Source organism: Cyprinodon variegatus, unplaced genomic scaffold (genome assembly GCF_000732505.1).
Source record: "Cyprinodon variegatus isolate N-32 unplaced genomic scaffold, C_variegatus-1.0 Scaffold958, whole genome shotgun sequence".
Classification (NCBI taxonomy): domain Eukaryota; kingdom Metazoa; phylum Chordata; class Actinopteri; order Cyprinodontiformes; family Cyprinodontidae; genus Cyprinodon; species Cyprinodon variegatus.
In genome coordinates, this window is record NW_015151411.1 from 260,877 (window position 1) to 282,401 (window position 21,525).

The 21,525-nt window shown below is 36.1% G+C and overlaps 1 protein-coding gene across 1 annotated transcript; it reads left to right on the plus strand.

Annotated features, from left to right (window-relative positions):
* Positions 1 to 1,895: 1,895 nt before the first annotated feature.
* LOC107100306 (voltage-dependent calcium channel gamma-7 subunit-like) lies at positions 1,896 to 20,865 on the plus strand. The gene is made up of 6 exons (XM_015398747.1): positions 1,896 to 2,105; positions 10,671 to 10,866; positions 11,162 to 11,248; positions 12,404 to 12,544; positions 16,075 to 16,220; positions 18,198 to 20,865. Exons 2-6 carry the CDS (start codon positions 10,671 to 10,673, stop codon positions 18,651 to 18,653), a joined length of 1,026 nt encoding a protein of 341 aa, XP_015254233.1. The 5' UTR covers positions 1,896 to 2,105; the 3' UTR covers positions 18,654 to 20,865.
* Positions 20,866 to 21,525: the final 660 nt, after the last annotated feature.

Below are 21,525 nucleotides of genomic sequence, written 5' to 3' on the forward strand. Positions count from 1 at the left end.
ATTTACTTGGTGTATTTCTTGAATCGACCTTTAACAGTGACAGACAAACACACCAATCTGTTTTTTTGTTTTCACTATTTAATAATGGGTCATTGTTATGCTTGCTTAATGTTTAGTATTGCAGAAAATGCATCATTGGGGATGAACATCCCTTTTTACAAAGGCATTCCACAAAGCAGCATAGTCATTAAGAAATAAATAATAATGTGTACGCATATTAGATATAAATAAAGCAATATTACAACTTTTATTGTGTAAATCTAACAGTTTCAATGAATGTCAGCAACTTTAGTTCACAATGGTAGTGTTAGGTGTCAAAATAGAAAATACACTGTTTTCTACATCAGACCAGAGAGAATGCCCATCCTGAACAAAAAGTTATGCTTAACCATGTTATATATTTAAAACGAAATCCTTTATATGAAAGTAATTTCAAAGATTTCAAAAGATGAAGCATTCTTCTACATGTATACTATAATCATAAAACACTGCTTGCAAATATCATAAAAAGGAAGCATTTTAAAGGATATCAACATTTCTATGATAAATGATGCGAAAAAAAAGCACTGTAAACAACTATGTAAAGACCATTGTTTTTTTTCCCCTTAAAGTAAATGCTCTGTTCATCCTGTAGGGACAGATGTGTGGTTTGAACCTAACATCAGGGCCAGGCTTCTTGGGTAACATAAAGGACTGGATTAGAAGGAGCCTCATCATCCTTCAGATTCTGCCATTTTGAACCAACTGAACCAATGTCATTGAACTTTTTCTGGAGGATTAGGTAAGACTGGTAAGAATTGTTTGTGCCTTATCATTAAGGTAATATCAATAAATTTTGTTAACTTTGGTTCACGCTGATAAAAGAGTTGGATCAGCAATTCAGTGGTTTTCAATTGCTAAAAAGTTCTAGGAAGTTAGTGCTACCTTTGTTTACTATTTAAACTTTGATTACAGAACTTTTCAGAGCAGCATAATGAGTGTTTTACTTCTATCAAAATGTAATTTTTTATCCAAAATATCTTGATAAACATACAAGTTAAATGCAAAATATATATTTTTTTCATGTGCTAGTGCAGTTTTTGACAAATTCCTCAGTCTGAATCTTACAATCTTTACTGCAAGTAAGCAGAAGACGATGCTTTCCATGATTATTTTTCCTTTAAGTTCATTTTCAAGGTATTACTGTGTGCATGAAAGGTATAGACATCTCTTTAGCAGTAAAGCACGAGGCACAGCTGTTTAAGAAACATATTCTTGGGGCAGGGTGAAATACAAAAATCAACAAAATTAAATAAATAGATACAGTGAAAATGCCAAAGATTGCAAGTTTAAAGATTTACCATAGACTCTGCTGCCCCCTACAACAAAAGTATGAAATTCTTTGGGTGTGGAAATGGGCATGCAAAGATTTTTGGCATTGTGCCTTTTCAGTGGATGGATGGATGGATGGATGGATAAAAAGGTTTGTGTTCATTCTTTTCCATTTTTTATAAGTTATACGTCTTTGCTTTTGAATTGAATCACTTAATCATATTTTTTGGAAGAAGAGAATTTTAACCCAGCCAGCTGCATTAAACCAATAGTGCAATTAGTAATTGTTCAGCAAAAGACAGAAGCATGAAGCAGAAAACCATAATTTCTCTTAACAAAAGCAATTTTGATACTTTTACAGTGCAAATTGCACAAGTTGCATAAAACACTCAAACTAACAAAGTCGCTCTTAATGGTAATATTTGTTAGAAGACGTGGTTGGCTGAAGAATAATAAACCCAATAATCAGAATAGAGTATATGTAAAGCTCTCTCTCCTCCTCCCTCTCTCTCTCTCTCTCCTCCTCTCTCATGCCCCCGCTAGAGCATCTCTCAGTGTTTGTAGCCAAAGTGGCTCAGTGAACGATCCACCGCAGTGCCTGGGACTGACTGCGTGTAAGACGTAGAGAAAGAAGGGGGATTTCAGGGATGGAAAGGAGAACTTAGGAGTAAACACCCGGAGGAGGAATAGACAGAGAGGAGGAGGAAAAGGGACCCAAACCCCAGCACGGCACAGCCTCCCCTGGAGTGGGGTTTCTTGGCTTCTGACGTGTGCGCACGACTCTTAGAGACACTGTGAGTATTTTTCCTTCTGGATTCCTGTGTTTCCTTGGCAGTAATCACGATGCTTACTGAGTCATTTGAATTGTAGGCGCGCGTGTGTGTGAGGCAGCTGTGAAAAGAGCAGGATTCATGACGCGTATTGGCGTCGTGTTAATAAAGACAGACAGCAGCTCGTTTCAGGGCGCACAGGGAAACGGTTTTGTTCCGACAGCCAAGTCATCCTCACACAACTCCACTGCAGTTTCACGGCGTTCACATGTTCCTCGCTCTGCCTTTAACATCCTCACAAACTCTGTGCGCAGTCTGTGCCTCAGGTTCTGGTGGCTCAGTGGGAATGTACAGCTGTCGTTCTCTCTGCTGTGTGGAAATGCTTTGACACGCGTGTTGCCGCACAGAGGAAACGTTTACCAGAATCCAATTCTCTGATCCAGTCCGTCTGCGTTTAGTCCACGTGAAGTCGTTTATTTCCCAATGAGTGATTTCAAAGATTTTTCTCCGAGCCTGATTTTTGAGACGCTGCTCAGAGGGATAATTAGTTCAGCATATAGTTGGACGCACTCCTGCCGTGCGCGCCCATGTTGGATTCTCCTTCCATTTTTTGGGCCAAGGACTTCTGTCTTATATCTTCTTGACTTTTTCAAGTTTTTTCTTTCTTTTTTTGATCTTCCTATGTTCTCAGAATATTTTCACATCTTCATAGAATGAAGGTTTATGGTCTCTCATGTTTTATTCCCCTATTCTTATCTTTACAAAAGAAATAGAGAAATGTATCACTCAGAAAATGTGTTTAAGGAACTTACAATTCAGTCCAGTCCATCACTAGCTAATGTCAGGTGGTGTCAATGATTAGTTCTGGCCTACTGGAGGTGTTATGCCTGACTCAATTCTAATGGTTCTTTTTTTTCTCAAATACAATAGCAACTTCATGATTATGTCTCAAATGATTCATGTGTAATCTAGAATTGTCTATTCTCATTCCAAATCAGCTAATCAAACATAGCTCACTATTCCTAAAACACAGTGAAGCAGTCATTTATATCTGCATAAAAATCATAAATCAGATGTAAGTTGTTGTTTTTTAATGGAATGCAAAGTGCAGTCATATTTTCTGACAGTGTTTTCTCCTGGCACAATAAAGGGGGCAGCTGCTCTCTAATGACAGGATAAGTGACAGAAAAGTTGTTTTAGGGTTTATTACACAGAGGACTCCAGTTTCTTACACCATGCACATTACAGAGGAGGGGGCATTAGTTTTCCCAAAAAAATTTTTTTTGTCTAGAGGCAACCACTAGCACATTTTTTGTTCAGTGCTATACTTCCACATATCCTAAATCACGCAATAACCAAATCATATATTAACATCAGCATCATCAATCATCAGTTATGTGCACTAATAACTCTATTGCAGGAGGGGATCATTGTAAGCAATAGAAAATCAGTTTCCTGAAAGGTAGTTTTTTTTTCTTTTAGCACCCCATCTTGCCTCCATGAGCAGACAACTATTTATCTCTCCATATCAAAACCTGCTACTGTCCTTATCCTTCCCTGTTATCCAACACACTTTCACTCTCCTTTTGCTTGGCATCTCTTTGTCCTGTAAGTTAAAAAGTCCTGCCAATCTGTAGATTGAGATAGATTAGAGTGAATTAAACCCTTTGTCCCCTTGTGGCTCCTATCTAACCAGTTAAATTGGTTCATTGCTTTCTTGGAGAAAGAGACAGAGAAGGCTGAAGTGTCAGAGCCTTAAAATGGGATTGCTATCGCACTTCTGTGAAGGTAATTGTTTTCCTTTACTGCTTGAGGAGTCTACCTGGAATTTCTAAATGTTTTTATTTTTTTAATATATAATTTTATTTTATCTTCTTGATATCAAAACCAATTGTAGTCAAGTTTGAAAAAGATTTTAATTGTAGAATTGTATTTTTTTCTTTGGCTTTTTTATCCTTGTTCTATGAGTACTTATTGGTATTTGTATTTTGAAACTTTATTTTCTATTTGCGTATTGCAAAGTTTACAATGTGACACTGCACAGTGTAGTGACTGGTAGCATGTGCAGAGAAAAAGATTTTGGTTTGATTCCCGAACTGCGGCCTTTCTGCATGAAGTTTCATGTTCTATTAATTCTGGATAGGCTCTGTCCAGGTATTTTGGCTTTCTAGATCACTATTTTATGAATAATCTTCTGGACCTGTTTATTGTGTTTGTAGTAGGAATGCAGAGCTTTGTTTTTATCTTCTTAAGCACCATGTCTTTTTATTTATTTATTTATTTATTTAAAAAACATATATATAGAAAAGCACCATGTCTTGCAGAACAAAAAGTATTTCAATGACCTACTGATTGATAATTCTTATTTAAAAAAAGAAATAAATCAAATTTGTATTTAAAACAAGCCAAAAACAAACCTGGTTTAGTTTTCTGAAGCTGATGGGGAAGGTGCTGTCCCTGGTGCTGAAAAACTTTTTACTCAGAGACGCTTATCCATCTCTGCCGCCTTCTGACTTTTTCAGATTATTTATTCATATCACCATTCATTTCTGAGCGTTATATGTGTGCTGATAATATTTTCTGTGTACTCTATTTGTGCACATGGTCATGCCTTGTCATTTATGTGAATTTTGAAGTGTTATTCTAATAACTTCCTCTGACATAGTTTGGCTCTATAAATCTGGATGATTTGGATGATTAAAAAATACAAAAATGAAGATGAAGAAGTAGAAGATAGCTATACAAGAACAGGTATGACACACCGATGTGTAGCTAACTATTCATTCAATTCTTAAGCCCTGGTGCCTTAGATGACAGAACCAATTTGCTATCAAGCACTCATAAGTTTGTTTTATTTGAATGACATTTCTTCTTTATATACCTGATTATACTTTCTTAAGTATATTTTGTCAATACGTTTTTGTTTAAAGTCTGTCTTATTTATTACTGGACTTTTCTTGATTCCTACTCTAGAATTGCATAAATTAATTCTAGAATTGATTCCAGAATTGATTAATTAAAACTGTAAACTCTCAGGTGCTTTGTTTCTTTCTCTGAAGTGCACCCTTTACTTCTCTTCATGCTTTTCATTCTTACTGCTTAGAGATAAAGAAATAATATTCAACCATGCTGCAGCAACATAGAAAGGGAAATAACTCCTTCCTGCAGTCACAGATCCCACAATGGCTGTTCAGATAAGATGAGACCGTGCTTAGCCTTTCAGGTTTTATTCCCCTGTTGGACAACTGTTTCTGTCATAGTTTCAATTGTAAAGGCTTCGAGTATTAACCACATAAAGATGAGAGAGAATGAAGAAGCGGCTTTTTTATGTGTTGTAGGGTTGTTGTTTTTTGCAGTTTTGAAGATTACTAATAAATGGTTAAACGCATCATTAAGATTTACCTGATGTTTTGTAGCTCATTTTTATAGAATGTTTCTCTGCACAGTCAGTAGCTGAACAATTCTCCCTCTGCTGATTTGCATTTTCCTACTACAGTTTATAAAAAAAAAGCTTAACTCATGAATAGTTTAATTTTTACTCTGTGGTTTATTGCTCCCTTAAAATGTGGAGATATATAAAAAGAAGGGTAGAAATCATACAGATTTTTTATATTCAATTTCATGCATGGTATTTTATGACAAATTTGCATGAAAGTCTCACTCTAAGTAGCTTCCTATTTGTAGAAATTGTTTATTGTGGTCATATAAGAAGATTTTCTTATGAATAAAATGTTGGTGAAACTTTATAAAAGTGATCAGACAGTGACAAATGTGTTATGAGAATTTTCCAAAAATTGATAGAGGCAGGGGGCAGTTCACAGTCAATCTACAGACTACATTGCACTCATAGGAAACTTAAGCACAACTTAATAAAATAATTCAGAAAAGCTTAAGAAAGATGTATGCATATATTTATGTTTTTATGCTGTCTCAATAAATCATAAATAGTTTTGCATAATGGTGGCCATAGCGGTGCCTGCAGGCACCAAGTGGCCCTCAAAGGTTAAGTGGGGTGCCCTCAGCATCTTCTCAAAACAGAAAAACTCTGCAATGGCCTAAGTTTGAAATTTTATTTTATGCTGTTGCTCTTCTTTTCTAATAATTTATAGAGCATATCATCATGTAGGGCATTTAAGCATTTATTTAAAAAAAATGACAATATCTTAAAGAAAATTAGAAATTACAAGAAACAAAACAAATATATTTTTTTATGTTTAGTTCAGGTGAACTCTGACCCCTCCAGTTCATTGTTCACTATTAGTAGCCCTTCCTAAGACACAATACTCATGAAGTAACCTTCAGCCTTAAGAAGGTTGGTGACCCCTGATATATTTAATGAATGGATTAAATAGGGGTTCTTTTTTAAATATAATTATGGAAAAGACTCATAGATGACTTGAACAAGCATATATTTTGCCTTCTTCCTCATAACACAAAGATTGGTCCTGTGACAGAGAGTTTGTAATGTTTATTGTAAGTATGTCGATTTTGACAATATATTACTTCATCGATATTGACATTTTAGGAACAGAATACTAAGGGAAGTGTTAAATAGAAAAAAACTGCTTTTGTACATTCGAAGACTGCCCATTAAAAAATGTTTGTTAAATTTCTCTTTTCATTTGATAAAAAAGATAAACTATTAACAGCAAAGAAATTTACAGAACATTAAAAATTGTTGTTTTGTTTTCTTCTCTGGAGAACAACATGTGAACATTCTTCTTCATTCTCTGATTTCCTTCTGCGGATCACCTTCCTTCCTTGAGTAAAACTTCTAAAAATAAAACTTAATTGTTCTTCTAAACAGCAGTGATACCATAAAACTGTTCTCAGCTTTTATTAAAAAAAAAAAAAAATTGAGAAATGATAATTGAATACAGCACTTGGGGGACAGTTATGACTCTCAATAGAAGCAGGAGGGAGCACAGTTTTCTTCCTATCATGTCAGCTTACAGGCAAGTTATGAGCTAAAAATCATGCATCATTTTTCGCTTTCAAATAGAACTTTAAAAGTTTCAGGCATTTCAGAGACATTTCTTTGTGTAGAATAAGAACCCTAATGATCCAACTGTATTTGAAGGCAGTGACACTTTAACTAGACAACTCCAAAACGTTCTTTTTGAGACATTTAAATGTGGACTCGACAGTTTTTGTTTTCTTTTTTTTTATCATCGTTCTGCATAATCCAAGAGCACATAAGTTTAAGTTTATAAACTGACTCTTTCAGGATTTGTACTAGAAAGCAGAAATACATTTTTCATCAACAATAGGGTGACCATATTTTCCTTTCAGAAAACCAGGATACCTTGGAGCACCTTCAAAATGTATTTACTAAAAATGCTTAACAATTCCTCTAATGAATGAATAGCACAATGAACGATATAATGTCTCATCTAAACATCCCTCACTTAACAATAAAAGCTAACAATAACTCTCAACTCCCAATAACACATGATACTCAGCCTCAGCAATGAGCGAAATAATGTCTGTTCTGTAGGCTATTGGAAAAATTAAATTAACAAATGAGCTAATTAACAAAAAATATCTCTTGTGTAGCAAAGATAACTCAAAATGTACCAAAAACAAACAAACATATGAGTAGACTATCTTTACTTTCGGTGTCAAGGTGGCTTTTCAGATTCCTTGCACCTCCATTGGACACCGAGACATATGTACCTGCTTTGCACACTGTGCACAAGGCCTCCCATTTGTCTCGACCCGGTCTGAAAGCGGGGAAACTCTTTTGTAAATCGTCGGTAAACATACATTTACGCTTTTGCATGTTGTTGGCGTACTGACAACCACTCTATCTACAGTATATTCTGATTAAGAACAGGGCTGCCCGCACTGACGCTGCTCAGGGGTTACGTCACACGCAGTGTCGTGTGCAGTGCCCTAGCGCCTGTAAATTTAATGGTCCAATGAAGGTAATTTAAAAAATCAGGACATTTCCTCACTTTCTAAAAAAACCCGGGACGCCCGAGACAGGACGTGAAATACGGATATGTCCCGGGAAATACGGACGTTTGGTCACCCTAATCAACAACAGCAATTTTATTTTGAGCATTTTTTTTTTATATAGTAAATTTGGTCTTTGGAAGATATAACTCCTCTACTATGCTTTCTCCATCCATAGCTAATGACTCTTATGTGGTCATGAATATATTATTTCAATTAAATCTGTTGAAATGCTGTTAGGTTCAAAAGCTATGTCTAACTTTTATTTATTCAGTTGATAGAATTTTTATTCATTATTACATCTGTCAATCTCATGTTATTTCTGTGACCATTGTGGATTCTTCTTTTATGAAATGGGATTACCATCAATTTTGACCAAGTTTGGAGAATCATGGACATCAGCATTCAAATGCTATATTACGGACTGAGGTCAAATACAAACAAGCTGCTCATTAAGCCAGTGCTAATTATGTCCAGTTAAATCACTGTCAAGTGTATCACCCTGAAAACTCTATAAGCTGTTATTTTTATAAAAAGACAAGCCACTTTTTGTATATATAGGGGGGGAAAAGTAATTATTACAGATGAGACACACAATTAGAAAGAAAGTCTGTTGGTTTCGGTGATTCAGCCTCTCTACCTTCCTTAAAAAAATCTGCTTTAATAAGGTGAGACAGCCATTATGCTGCCTGAGAGGCAAAACCAGATGAAGATGAAGTCTGCTGCGCACTCCCTCCTGTTTGTTGGGCTTATTGCTGTGTGTGTAGTGCAGTGTAATAAGTGAAGGCAAGTTCAGATGAGCTGGGATCTTTCTTCCTTCCTTTACCACATTACAAGATATTTAAGGAAGAAACATGCCCTGAAGAAATTGAAAAAAGAAACCACAAGAATGATAATTGTAGATTTTTCACAGTAATATATTTCCGAAATTCAGTAACATTACATGTAAGATATAATATGCATACTCCTTTGCCATTTTTCCTATCTGTCCTCCTGCAGTCAAAAACTGTAATGTATTTTATTGGGAATTGAAATTACAGACCAATACTACCGGTAAGTTTCGCCTAACTATAAACTGAAAAAAAAAAAATGGAATTTAACCTTTTTTCATGAACAAAAAATAAAAACAAGAAAATACAATGTGCATTCAAATTTATAACTCTTTACTTTGGTGCTTACAAATGTATTTTACTGCAAACAGCTGCCTTCGGACATATCCTAATTGCAAAATAGCATCTGCTTGTGTCTGATTTCAAATTATGTTCTGTGAAAGCATCAAAGGCTTGTTAAAGAACTTCTGGCCAATGCGTAAAACACTATATTTGTCCATTTGTAAATAAGTTAATCTGAATACGGTCAAATGACACCAAAATTGAATGGCTAATAGTGACTTTGAAGATTTTTGGCTGGCATTTGGGGAAGATTTTACGGCGGACAAGCCTGAATACCCATTGGTATTCTTAAAAAAAAAAGAAGGATAATTTGAAGCTGACATGCACAAAGAAGGTATGGGGATTAAATATGCAGAAACTGCAGAATTAAATGCATCTAAACTGAGATATTGGATTTGAGTGCAATTTAATCAGTTCATAATATCAATTATTGGGCAACATGCAAAACCAGATGATGATGAAAAATTAACAATGCACACTGAACCCATTAAATATGAGGATGGCAGCATCGTGCTATTTGGGTGCTTTCCTCACAGATTTTATGGGAGGATGAATGTAGCTTTAGGCGGGGCTATCCTAGAAGAATAATCGGCAATTGATGTGAGACAGGAGGGAATGTTCCTTCTAGAAGGAAAGCTATGAGGTCAAGTGGAATTTGCTGAAAAGTCATACACTAGATGTGAAAAGCTGGTTAAACCCCACCCACCCCATGCAAAGTATTGACTTGTATGAGTATGATAATAATTAATAGCACATTTTTCAGATATTTATTTGTTAGACGAAAAAAGACTATTTTACTTTTATTTCAGTTATGTGCTGTGTTCTTTCTATCTACCACAGAAAACCGAAAAAGTAAGATACATAAAAGCTTTGTTCTTGCAAAAAAGTCTGAATACTTGGTCTGATTACTTTTACAAGACACTGTAGTTACAGTAAACAACATGTCAACTTATTACACGTTTTACTTATTTGTTGTGCCGAAATAAATAAATAGCATGTCCAAATTAAGTCGATGCCAGAAGCAGAGCAACCACATGCAGCACACGTGCACTGAGACACATGAATCTAAACAGACAGCTCGCTCAAATGTGCATGTGCAGTTCAGCCAGAACTAAGCCACAGAAAGCCTATGTCTGAGTCACCGTCTTCTTTATGCTTCTGTTCCCTCCAAAGCTGGGTTTTCAAAATCCTTGTCTAACTTAGTCTGTGAGGTCAGCATCTGTTACACTGGCTCCACTCCGACCTTTAATGTGATTGGCTGCCAGCATGTTTGTAGCTAAATCATCTCCAGCAAAAACAAGGCCGGACAAGAAGAATGGCCAGTTGCCTTGAGTCTTTATGGATAAGATTCACATAACAAAAGTATTTCTATGTTTTTTGTGATCCCTAATTCTTTCTTTTCTTTATTTCCATAGTTCTGATGTTTGATTACTGCTCTGCCTCTCCCTCTGCTTTCCAGATGAGTTCATGCAGCAGCCGTGCATTGACCATCCTGTCCACAGTATTTGGAGCCTGCGGACTGCTGCTGGTGGGGGTGGCTGTGTCCACTGACTACTGGCTGATAATGGTAGAAGGAATCATCCTGCAGCAGAACCAGAGCATGGAGGTGAAGATGGCTCTGCATTCTGGCCTCTGGAGAGTTTGCTTTGTGGCTGGTAGGAATATTTCATTAACTTGTGCGCATATGTTCACACTTACTCACATGCACCATATCCAAGGGCAAAAAAGTAACAAACAAGTATGAACAAATGCTAAAGATTTGCAAGTAGAGAGATATCCAGGCTGCAGAGAGGACAGAAAGAGGGGAGCCTGTGGCTTCTGGAATCAAATCTGTCACAAAACATGATCATTAACAGCAAGAGAGGCCACAGAGACCCGTGCTTTTTAATGCATGACCAACTCAGATCCTAAAAGCAAACCTAGTATTGCTCAATTTCTGCTTCCTCACAGGATCAGAGAATGGAAGGTGTGTTGCGTCGGAGTACTTCACTGAGCCGGAAATAGAGATAACCACTGAAAACACTGCAAACATCCTAAGTAAGTAAAAGATGGATGTGATATTACATATCTGGTATTTGTTATGAAAAAGATATTATATTGAGTTATGCCCTGTTGACTTGCTCTGACAAATGAGACTGGAGAAAGGAAAGGGTGAAGGATCTGAAGTGAAAGGTGCAGAAAGAAGAAATAGGTTTAGATGCAGTGAAACTTAAGGAGTTGGAGGTCTTTCAAAGAGGGGTTTTCCAGCTTTACCTGTGAGATGTCATAGCAGAAAAAAAGGTTAATAAAAACAAGTTAGAAGGGAATTAATATCTGCAGCTTGCTTTTTACCCTAAGTTCAAATGTTCAATGTGTTTTTTTGTTTTAAAAACTGATGCTTAATCATTCTAACCAGTTTGAAACGTATAGTTTGGTGCATTCTTTTTTTTTCTTGGAATGTCAATAAAAGATAACTAGACGTTTCTACAAAGAGAGGGGAAAAAATGATTGTACAACTTTTAGTTTTCTTCTTAGATAATAATGTTACCTCATAAAATCATCCCTAACTTTTTATCTATATTTTGTCATAAAAATTGTACTGTATTGTATCACATCTTTGTGTAATAAACCAACAAAAAGGTGCATAAAGTTTTAAAATAGAAGGTAAAGATGACACAATTTTTAAGGATATTTACAACAGAAAAACTGTAAAGTTAAGCAGAAATTCGTATACAGCTATTTTTAATCTGATACCCTTCGATAAAGTCTGACACAACCACTTGCCATCAAAAGTTAGGCCAGTTAGGTTAAAAAAACATCAAAAATTTTATGGTGCACCGTTCAAATCAACATTAGAACATGACAGATGAATTCCGCATTTGCAAACGTCCCAATACATAGTTTTCCTCTAACCTACTGACCAAGCAAGGAGAGCATTAATAAGAGATTAAACCAAGAGGCTAGTGATCACTCCAGAGGAGCTGCAGAGATCAACAGCTCAACTGTATGGCAAAGAAGTAGCACTTAACTTACTATAAACCTATGCTGTTGCATGTTAATCTATCTCATAAAATAGTTAATACTTTTATAAGGTTTTGTGTTTTACAGCCTTTGAATAAATAAAGTTTATTCCATAGCAATATCCTTTTAGTCAACACTTCCAAGGGAAATCCAATGAGCTATTTTTAACGCTGCGACCTTTTGTTCCCACAGAGATGGTTCGCACAGCCACACCCTTCCCCATGGTGTCACTGCTCTTCGTCTTCACAGCGTTCGTCATCAGCAACATTGGGCACATCCGGCCTCAGCGAACCATCCTGGCCTTTGTGTCCGGCATCTTCTTCATTCTCTCAGGTTGGACCCATTACTCATGTTGTGCTGTCATCGCTACATCTTATTATGATCGATTGGAGCAGCCTGCTGTTTCCTGTGTCAAACATTGGAGATGCTTTGTAAATGGCTATTTTTGGAATGGAATACAGGTGTAGAAGATGTCATTAGAAACAGTGACAGGGTTCATTTTTTTAAGGGTTTCAGATTTTCTTCTCTTTTAAAATAGACTTTTAAAGTTGTTTCAGAATCTTTGATCCTCAAAAAATATTTAGCATATGGTTTCTCCACAGTGCTGTAGTGATGTTTCTTGAGCAGCAGGTGGCTCTAATGCTCCCCTTTGGAGTAAAGAGTAAAACCTGTTAGGAGGCTCACTGCAGCTTTAGTTTTTCTCTTTGACATTCTTTGTAAGAGGAGAAACAGAAGATGAAAGGATTATGACACAGATTCTGGAACAACAGCTTTAACATCCAGGGACCAGGGTGAAATGGGGATTTTAAAATGTAAAGAGTTATAGAGTAGAGAGTGTGTAAGATGATAAGAGTAATTAGTAATTACACTCAGCTGCTTGATTATGACGTTGCAGTAAATGATCACTTCATGCATTCCTTGGTTTCCATGGTTTTAGCAGCTTCAGAGGTTCATATGTTTTATTCTGAATATTCTGTTTGTATTCCTGAGGCAGTGGTTTGTTGCAATTTGCATCGATCAAATCTAAGCTCCAATTATTAGAACATAATACAGGCAGAGAGATTTAAAAATACCGTTTAAGTCAGTCATGCATGTCACCTTGGAAGAATCACCTTAGTTTTCTTATGTCTCCTCTGCCATCTTCTTTTGTTGGGAATGTTTTCTCTCTTCATATCACTTGTGATGCCTGAATAAAGATGTGATGTCACCTCAGAGTTGACAGTAGCATGGTTTCTGCATTTCTCATGCCTTCAAACTTTAAGTTGACAAGAAAACCTCTTAGACCTGCTGTTTGTGTAAAAAAAAAACACTCCTGACAGCACTGCGCCACATTTGAACGTCCATGTCAAATCTAAAATTATTCACATCTGGTTCTTACAGTGGGGCTGCTGTCTTTGAATATTGATTCTTTGATGGGTGCCATATGTTTTACCTCATGCATTTAACATTTTAATGGCAGTGAAGAGTGCATGTCTGTGTTTCTTGATGGAAGGGTTTTAATGATGGATGGACTACATCTGGATTAAAAATATTATATGGCGACAGGCACATTTTTTGGCAAACCTGGTAAAATACCATTAAAGGAATGTATTATATATTATATAGATATTAATTTAGGAGCATGAATTTAGTTGAATAAAAATAAATAAATACTGAAAATAACAGCAACCGATAAAATAAGGCATGTAGCATGTCTTTTTACAACATTGAAGCATAGCGATAGAGGAGTCCTTGGTAGTTCCTCTCTGAACAAATTTCTACTAATTCCTGGGTCTTTTCTTAAGCTTTCTTCATCTCACTCCAGAGGATATCTGCGCTGTTTCTGTGTTCATAAATTAAATCGTACTACCTCATTATCCAACCAAAGTAACAAATAAGTTGACTTTTTTTTTCTTTTTTTTGCATAGTCAAGAGATGTCTATCCAAAGATAGAAAATCCAAAGTGACATACAATCTAACATGCTTTCCAGTGTGTAAAGTAGAAGAAATATCCCACAGCATCACAGATCCTCCACCATTCTTAAGCAGTTTGCATGACATGCTTTACCAAATCTTTATCTTTGGTTTTGCTACTCTGCAGAATTTAGTAAAGAACATATGCTAAGCATTTTGAGATCACTGTTCGTAATTTCAACTGTTTAATTGGGAGCAATTAAGTGCAATTAACATGTTCTTGGATACAAGCTTAAATGTTTTTATTTTTATTTTAAGTATGGTATTATAGCACTGTCACACATTTTACAGGAATAAAATGTGGCCAACCTCAGCATCTTTTTGACTATCCTACTAATCTTTTATCAATTAAAGAATAAATAGATACATTTTTTTCTAAGCAATCTAAGTATTAGTTCCCCATTCTCCTATCTAAATTATGAAATTCTTTCAAAGATTTTATTTTAATTCCATTCTATATCTTATCTAGCTTCTTGCGATACAATATTAGTTCAAATTCAATCCAACCACAACTATAAAACATACAGCATCATTAAGAAAATACTTTTTTTGTCCTTTATGTAATATATCTTTCCTTTATATTATATGATTTTATTTCAAAATGTCACCTTAAAGTTCTTAAAATGCTTTAAAAGTAAGCTGATTTACAAAAGCAGGACTACACTATAGATATCTGTACATTTATGATATATGAAAGTAAAATAAGGTTTGTCATTATATATGTATAGCATAACTATCAAGGTGTTTTGATTGCAGTACATCCAGATAAAATAAAGCATTTCGGCTCTCTTTATATCATAAAACATCAAAAGCAGTGGGTCAAGTTGAAGCAAAGGCTGTGGCTTTTATTATATTTTCAAAAAACTCAAAATGAACCCTGCTTATAATCATTGTCAATCTGAAGAATAAAAGACTCCCATGCAAACACACTCTTGAATGTCTCTAAATGCCTCCTGCTGCACAAAACATTTTGTATATATCTATCACAACTGTTCCTTTAGCCAAGAGCACCATCATTTGTTTCCCATGAGTAAAAGGTTTTTACTGCCAAAACTCAAATAGAACATAACACCTGAGTGCTTTAGAAAAGTATCGTCCCCCTTTTGGCACAAAAACAAAACTTACTTTGCTTTGTGCATGTAAATTCTGCTCATAGAAAGAATATATGCGAAGGTTATAAAATCTAAAAACTATTCTTGCATCACACTGTGAAAACTCTTTAAACCTTTCAAGCATTTATTTTAATCTTTCATACATCCATCCATCTTATCCTGCTTAGTCCTGTCAGGGTCAAGGTGGGGCTGCTGCCTATGTCCGTCTGTCTATGGGCGAGGGTCGGGGTCCACCCTGGACAGGTCACCACTCTGTCGCAGGGCAACACAGAGACACACAAAGACGCACAACCATGCACACACTCTCACACCTAAGGACTATTTAGAGAGGCCAATTAAACTAACCATCATGTTTTTGGACTGCGAGAGGAAGCCGGAGGAGAGAACCCAACATGCACGGGGAGTATATGCAAACTCCATGCAGAAAGAACCCGGGCCAGGAATCTAACCCAGAACCTTCTTGCTGCAAAGCAACAGTGCTACCCACTGCACAACTGTTCAGCCCTGCTTTCAAACATATGATACTAAAATTAAATTAAAAGAAATTTGAATGTAGCTGGATTTGAACAATCAAAATTTACTCTGAAGACCTTTTTCTTACACAGTGATCTTCCATCTCTCTGATCCCTTATTTAATCATTATCACATTAAAGACTAAACAATTTTCATGGTCCACTCATATATTTCTCTTTTTCTCTGGCCAGACTGGTCTGTCTGCCTCCATCATAATATCAAGGACCTTAATGTATCTGACTCTGTATTCCTCTCCCCCTGTCATTGTGAATGTGTTACATGCAGGCCTAAGTCTGGTGGTGGGCCTTGTACTCTACATCTCCAGCATTAATGACGAGGTGATGAACCGGCCTAGAGAGCCTGAGCAGTTCTTCAATTACCACTACGGCTGGTCTTTCGCTTTCGCTGCCTCTTCCTTCTTACTCAAAGAGGTCAGTGTGGGTTATGACTGTGTGCAAGGATTTCTGTTTGGAAGTATAGTTTGTTCTGCTATTGCTTGTTTGATTAAATCTGTATCATTGTTTTATCCTTAGCTTCTGCAGCTGCCTTGATGGAATTGAGTCTCTTTAAAAAAAAAAACAAATAAAGAAGCAACATGACAGAAAACATAACTGCGTAGCACAAATGAGATTTACCCCTGTTTAATATCAGTATAGTTTTTAGCGTGGTCTTAGGTTTGTGTTTGACACAAAATGTCTGTATGTATCTGAGTGTTTGTTGATGTGGAAAGTCAATAATCCAGATGAAGTGGTAAAGAATACAACGTAATGGACCTGTCAGTCACAAAAACTCAGCTTCTCCTTTAAATGTGCTTTCAAATATTCTTGATTGAAGTTTTATATTTGCCAAAATCCCAGCATCTTCAAATTGTATCATGTTTTTCTGACTGGTGTTTTATGTCTAATAATAATTATCTTATTTTGGTAATCTAGTATTTCCGACAAGTTTCTTACATAGTCCATAAATAATTAGCTATAAGGAGTTTAATGAGTCAAATTTTCTTTATGCAATGAAACAACTTTATGTTCAAAACTTTGAATAAAGCAGCTTCAGTCTAATGAAAGCCTTTCATCAATTATGAGAATTTTAATATTTTGATATTCCAACTTCAGAAGAGGAAGAAATGTTGCAGACAAAAAATAAATAAATAGGACACTCCATTTATCATATTTGGCTGACTGGAGATGTGTGGCTACATGTTTTCCGAGTCTGCGAGACTGGCTGATCCGACCTGATCCTTTCCTGTCTGCTACAGAGGCAGCTGAAGTCTGCGACACATAGAACCAACCAAACTAACTTGCCAAATATGGATGTGATAAATGTTCCTCTGTAGCATATGATTTGCTACTTTCTTTGTAATTTTTTTTGTGTAAAGTTCCTGTTAAGTTTGTTTTTCTCTCGGACATTCTCTACATCCCTCAGTGGCTTTCAAAAAACTCATCATCCCAAATCCCAAACCTGTGAACAATAAGAGACCAATGCGGCTTGCCTTTTTAGGAGAGGCCTTTTAGCTGCAAACAGAACTACTTTTAGAGCTGGAAGCTAATCCCTCTTTGGCTGGGAGAGGAGCTGAGAGCCAGGGGGCAGGAATATTAGTGACCCTGAAAAGTAAACAGTCTTTTGTGACCAACTATAGGTACTATCTTTTGTTTTCTTACCCCTGATTGTCTGATTTGGTTCAATGGATGTTTCCGCACTTTCAAAAATATTAAGTTTGTTCTTGTTTCACCATATTTTTTTCTTAACTCCAGAGAGAGGCCAATAATACCTTTAATAAAAGTTTAAAATGGCTATGGTTTTATTCAATTCAATAGAATAGAAATACTTTATTGATCCCCAAGGGAACATTACAGTAAATGCTTCAATGAATTGTAGATGCAAATAGCTTTACACAGAAATTATCTTCTATAAAGGTCTGTTTTGCACTGGATCTGGGAAAGCCTTTGACTGAAGACATTCTACATACAAAATTTGTTATATTTATTAATGTAATAATTAAAGAAAATGTCATATATCAGAATTAAGAAATTGGTCATTGCTAAATGTAATGTCTTAAAAAATATCTTTTTTGAAATTTCTGTGCTTAAAAAAATTATTAAATAGTCCCAAGCATAACACTTCCATGTCAACTTAAACTGCAATGGTTGATATGGCAGTAGAAACTAACATTTGTACAACCTTTTATGTAAAGTTTATCAATTAAATCTATTTAAAGGGATTTGGTCACCTTTCCTTTGCCCCTTTTCCCTTGATGTCAACATGAAAAACACCCTGGAAGTCAAAATAGAGGAATTTTATGCTTTCTTACTTATTCTCACAATCTCAGGCATAACATAGCAAATCATAATTAACTCCTAATTGTGCTCCTAATACGTTCTAATCTTGACTTGTAATTGATTTTCTCTTAGGGGGCTGGAGTTCTGTCAGTCTATCTATTCATGAAACGCTATGCAGAGGAAGAGATGTACCGCCCCCACCCTGCTATATACCGCCCCCGCCTGTCTGAGGGTAGCGACTACAGCGGCCAGTACCTCCACCCCGAGTCCTCCTGGCCCCCGCCGAAGAGAGGTCGCAGCACCTCAGAGGCCTCAAGCGACATTTCGATCCAGCTTAACCAGACATCACAAGCACCACAAAAATGTACCCTCCAAGTCGGCAGCCATGGAAGTCCTCCCTCTGTGTCTTCTTCTGCAGGAAGCTACCAGATGCAGCCACAGTCCGGTGGTTACCCCACTACACACACCCTACCCAGGTCCCACTCCTCACACCCTCAGGGCCAGGCTCTTCCCATGGCCATGCCCCCATCGCCTGTACCTCCCCCTCACTATCACACACATGTGCACATGAGCGCCTCCCCCTGTTAGGAAACGGGAGCTTCAGGACGGGAAAACGACCCACTGACTTTTCATTATCAAATAAGCTGAACATTTAGATCTGGATCAGAGTAGAGGCTGAGCTTTGATCAGGCTTTCAATGAAGCAGAAAATGTAGCTTGATACTTTATGAATAAAGAGAGACAAATCTAAGGAAACTAACAGACAAAACGTAACAAAAAAAATAAAGCTAAGCAGCTAAATAGAAAGTAATTTTGTGACGTTACAATGAGAGAAACTGTTCTTCAGAAAGACATTAGAGGTTAGATTGAATGACAGTAGGTATAAGGGAGGGAGAGTGAGGCAGAGAGGCTGCAGTATTATACAAAGATGCTGCAGTGCTGCAGGACTGTGTATACACTGGAAAATGTGCAATGCAAAACACTGATCTGAAAAATCTGACTGCACATAGATTTTTTAAACTATAAGTCAAACGAGATATGGACTATTTAATGTTTTTACCAAATGGTGAAGTGTGGTTAAATATATTCTATTCTTGTCTGAATTTATGACATCATCAGTTGGATTCCATCACCTATAATGCCATAATAGTGCCCCCAGTGTTATTAAGTATTAGTTCATACAATAATGGTTAAATTAAATTGCACAGAATGAATGTTGTTGGGCTTTTTAACATGCACAGATAATATTAAGAAATATCATTCAAACAACTTCTTGTTTTACATATTTAAGATTCAGATTTGTGTGTCTTGTACATAGCTGCACGTCAGGATTTGTGTTATGAAATTGCAAATGAAGCTTTTACACATGTCACAATGAGAAACTGTCTTTGCTCATTCTGCTTTGGATTTAAGAGAAGCGGATGCAAAAGGTTGCCGAGCATGTTTATTTTCTCCGGTTTTACGGGAGTACCGTGCCCTCTACTGGTCTCAGCTGTGAACAATCCCTGGATGAGACGTTTCTGGATCACAGTTCTTCCTCCACTTTTTCTTTTCTTCTGGCTTCTACTTTGTATGATTGAATGTTTGTAAACTTCAACTTTTGAACCCAGAAAATGCCAGTATTAGTGGACACACAAATGAGGACTGTGCAGCACATGTGTTAAGCAATCTTTATAGTTTTAAAATAAACTGTAAAATTACCTATAGCCACATATGTCAGACTCAATTTTCTCTTAAAAGTTTCACAGCCTTTTTTAATGATGCATCCATATCAAACAGTGTTTGGCTGAGATATATATATTTTAACTAGCTAAACATTTTTATAGCACTAACATAAATCTTAACTTCAATCTCTTCAATTATGAGGATTTAGAAAATAGTGAGTTTTTTTTTTTTTTTTTTCTCAGAGTTTTGAGCAACTTCTCCCTATCACACTAAATCATAAGCCACAGTGGCTTGCAAACAATCAGCATATATTTTGTCACAATACACCTAAATAATTGTATTTATGTATTGTGGGTAAATATAATAGGCCAACACAAAGTATTTTTTTTTTTACAAATCTAAAACTTTTTGCATGGATAATGTGTTAATGGCTAGCGTTTTACTACACACAAACTTTGGCATGTACAGTAAAAGTATGATTTTTTTTTATTATCTGAACAGAGCATCTTCCACCACATGTACCTTATCCACTACAAAGTATAAGTTATGGCAAAATACAAACCAAGTGTATTTTGGCTTTCTTTGGACAATTAATTGTTTTTCTACCACAGCTGTATTAAGTCAAGGCTTTTCGAGTGTGAGACCAACAGTTATGCTGTCAACTTATTCGCAAAAATCTGTCCTGTTTCCTAATACTACTTCTCAATTCAGTTTTTGACAATTCAGTTTGAAAATGTTGTTAATACACACTTCTACTTCGCAATTATATAATTTATTTTGCTCTATCATACAGAATACATCTAAAATACATTGCAGTAGTATCAATATGTTTGCTTGGCACTTCAAGACTTCATGTTACATAAGGAATTTTGACTGCAAATTACTTCCAATTGAAAGTAACACTTAAACTCAATTCCTGAACACCACACTTTAACATGTTCTTTGAAAAAGAGAAAGACATGTGAAATAAACTTTAACATTTTAACTGAAACGTTTGAGAGTTACTTATTTACCTGCACACCAAGAGCCGGATTTAGTTTGGAAAATTACTGGATTTTTTTCTTTAAAAAAATGTTTATGTGTGTCTGGGTGTGTGGGTGCGTGTGAGTGTAAAGCAGGCATCCCCAAAGTCAGTCCTGAAGGGCCGCTGTCCTGCAGATTTTAGAGGTTTCACTGCTTCAGCACAGCTGATTTCCATTGATAGCTGATTAACAGGCTTTTGCTGAACTGCAATAATCAGAATCAGCTGTGTTGGTTTGAATTGTCACTGAAATGCTTCCGAGATAAAAAGCGACTCCTATTATAAAAGTTTAGGGAAAACTGATTTTAAAAAAACTTAAAGATGAGTACGAAGTGAGATTAATATTGTATCACAAAGTCCTGCAGTTTTTATTTTTGTATTTATTTTGCCTGTTTTCTGTTTAGGCAGTTGGCATGACTCCAGCCCCAGGTTTTTGATTGTTATTTTCCTTATGCAGTTCATTGCCTTAGCCACGAGCACTTGTACAGTTTTTGTTAAAAAAAATAATTTCTCTAGTCATTGGATTTGCAAAAATTTAAATTAAACTGTGCCATCCAGTTGTCCTGTAACTTCTGGGTTCCCACAACCTCGATCATAACCAGTGGATGATAACTGCTTTGTTCTTGCTTTAAATAAACACTTTTTTTCTAATAATTTGTTGGTATTTCAGATTTTCTATATATAAAAAGCTTTTAATAATGTTTTACTCTTCTCAATGTCTTTGCTCTTTCTTTATCTGGACATTCACTTTTTTTTATGTGTATACTCAAAGGAG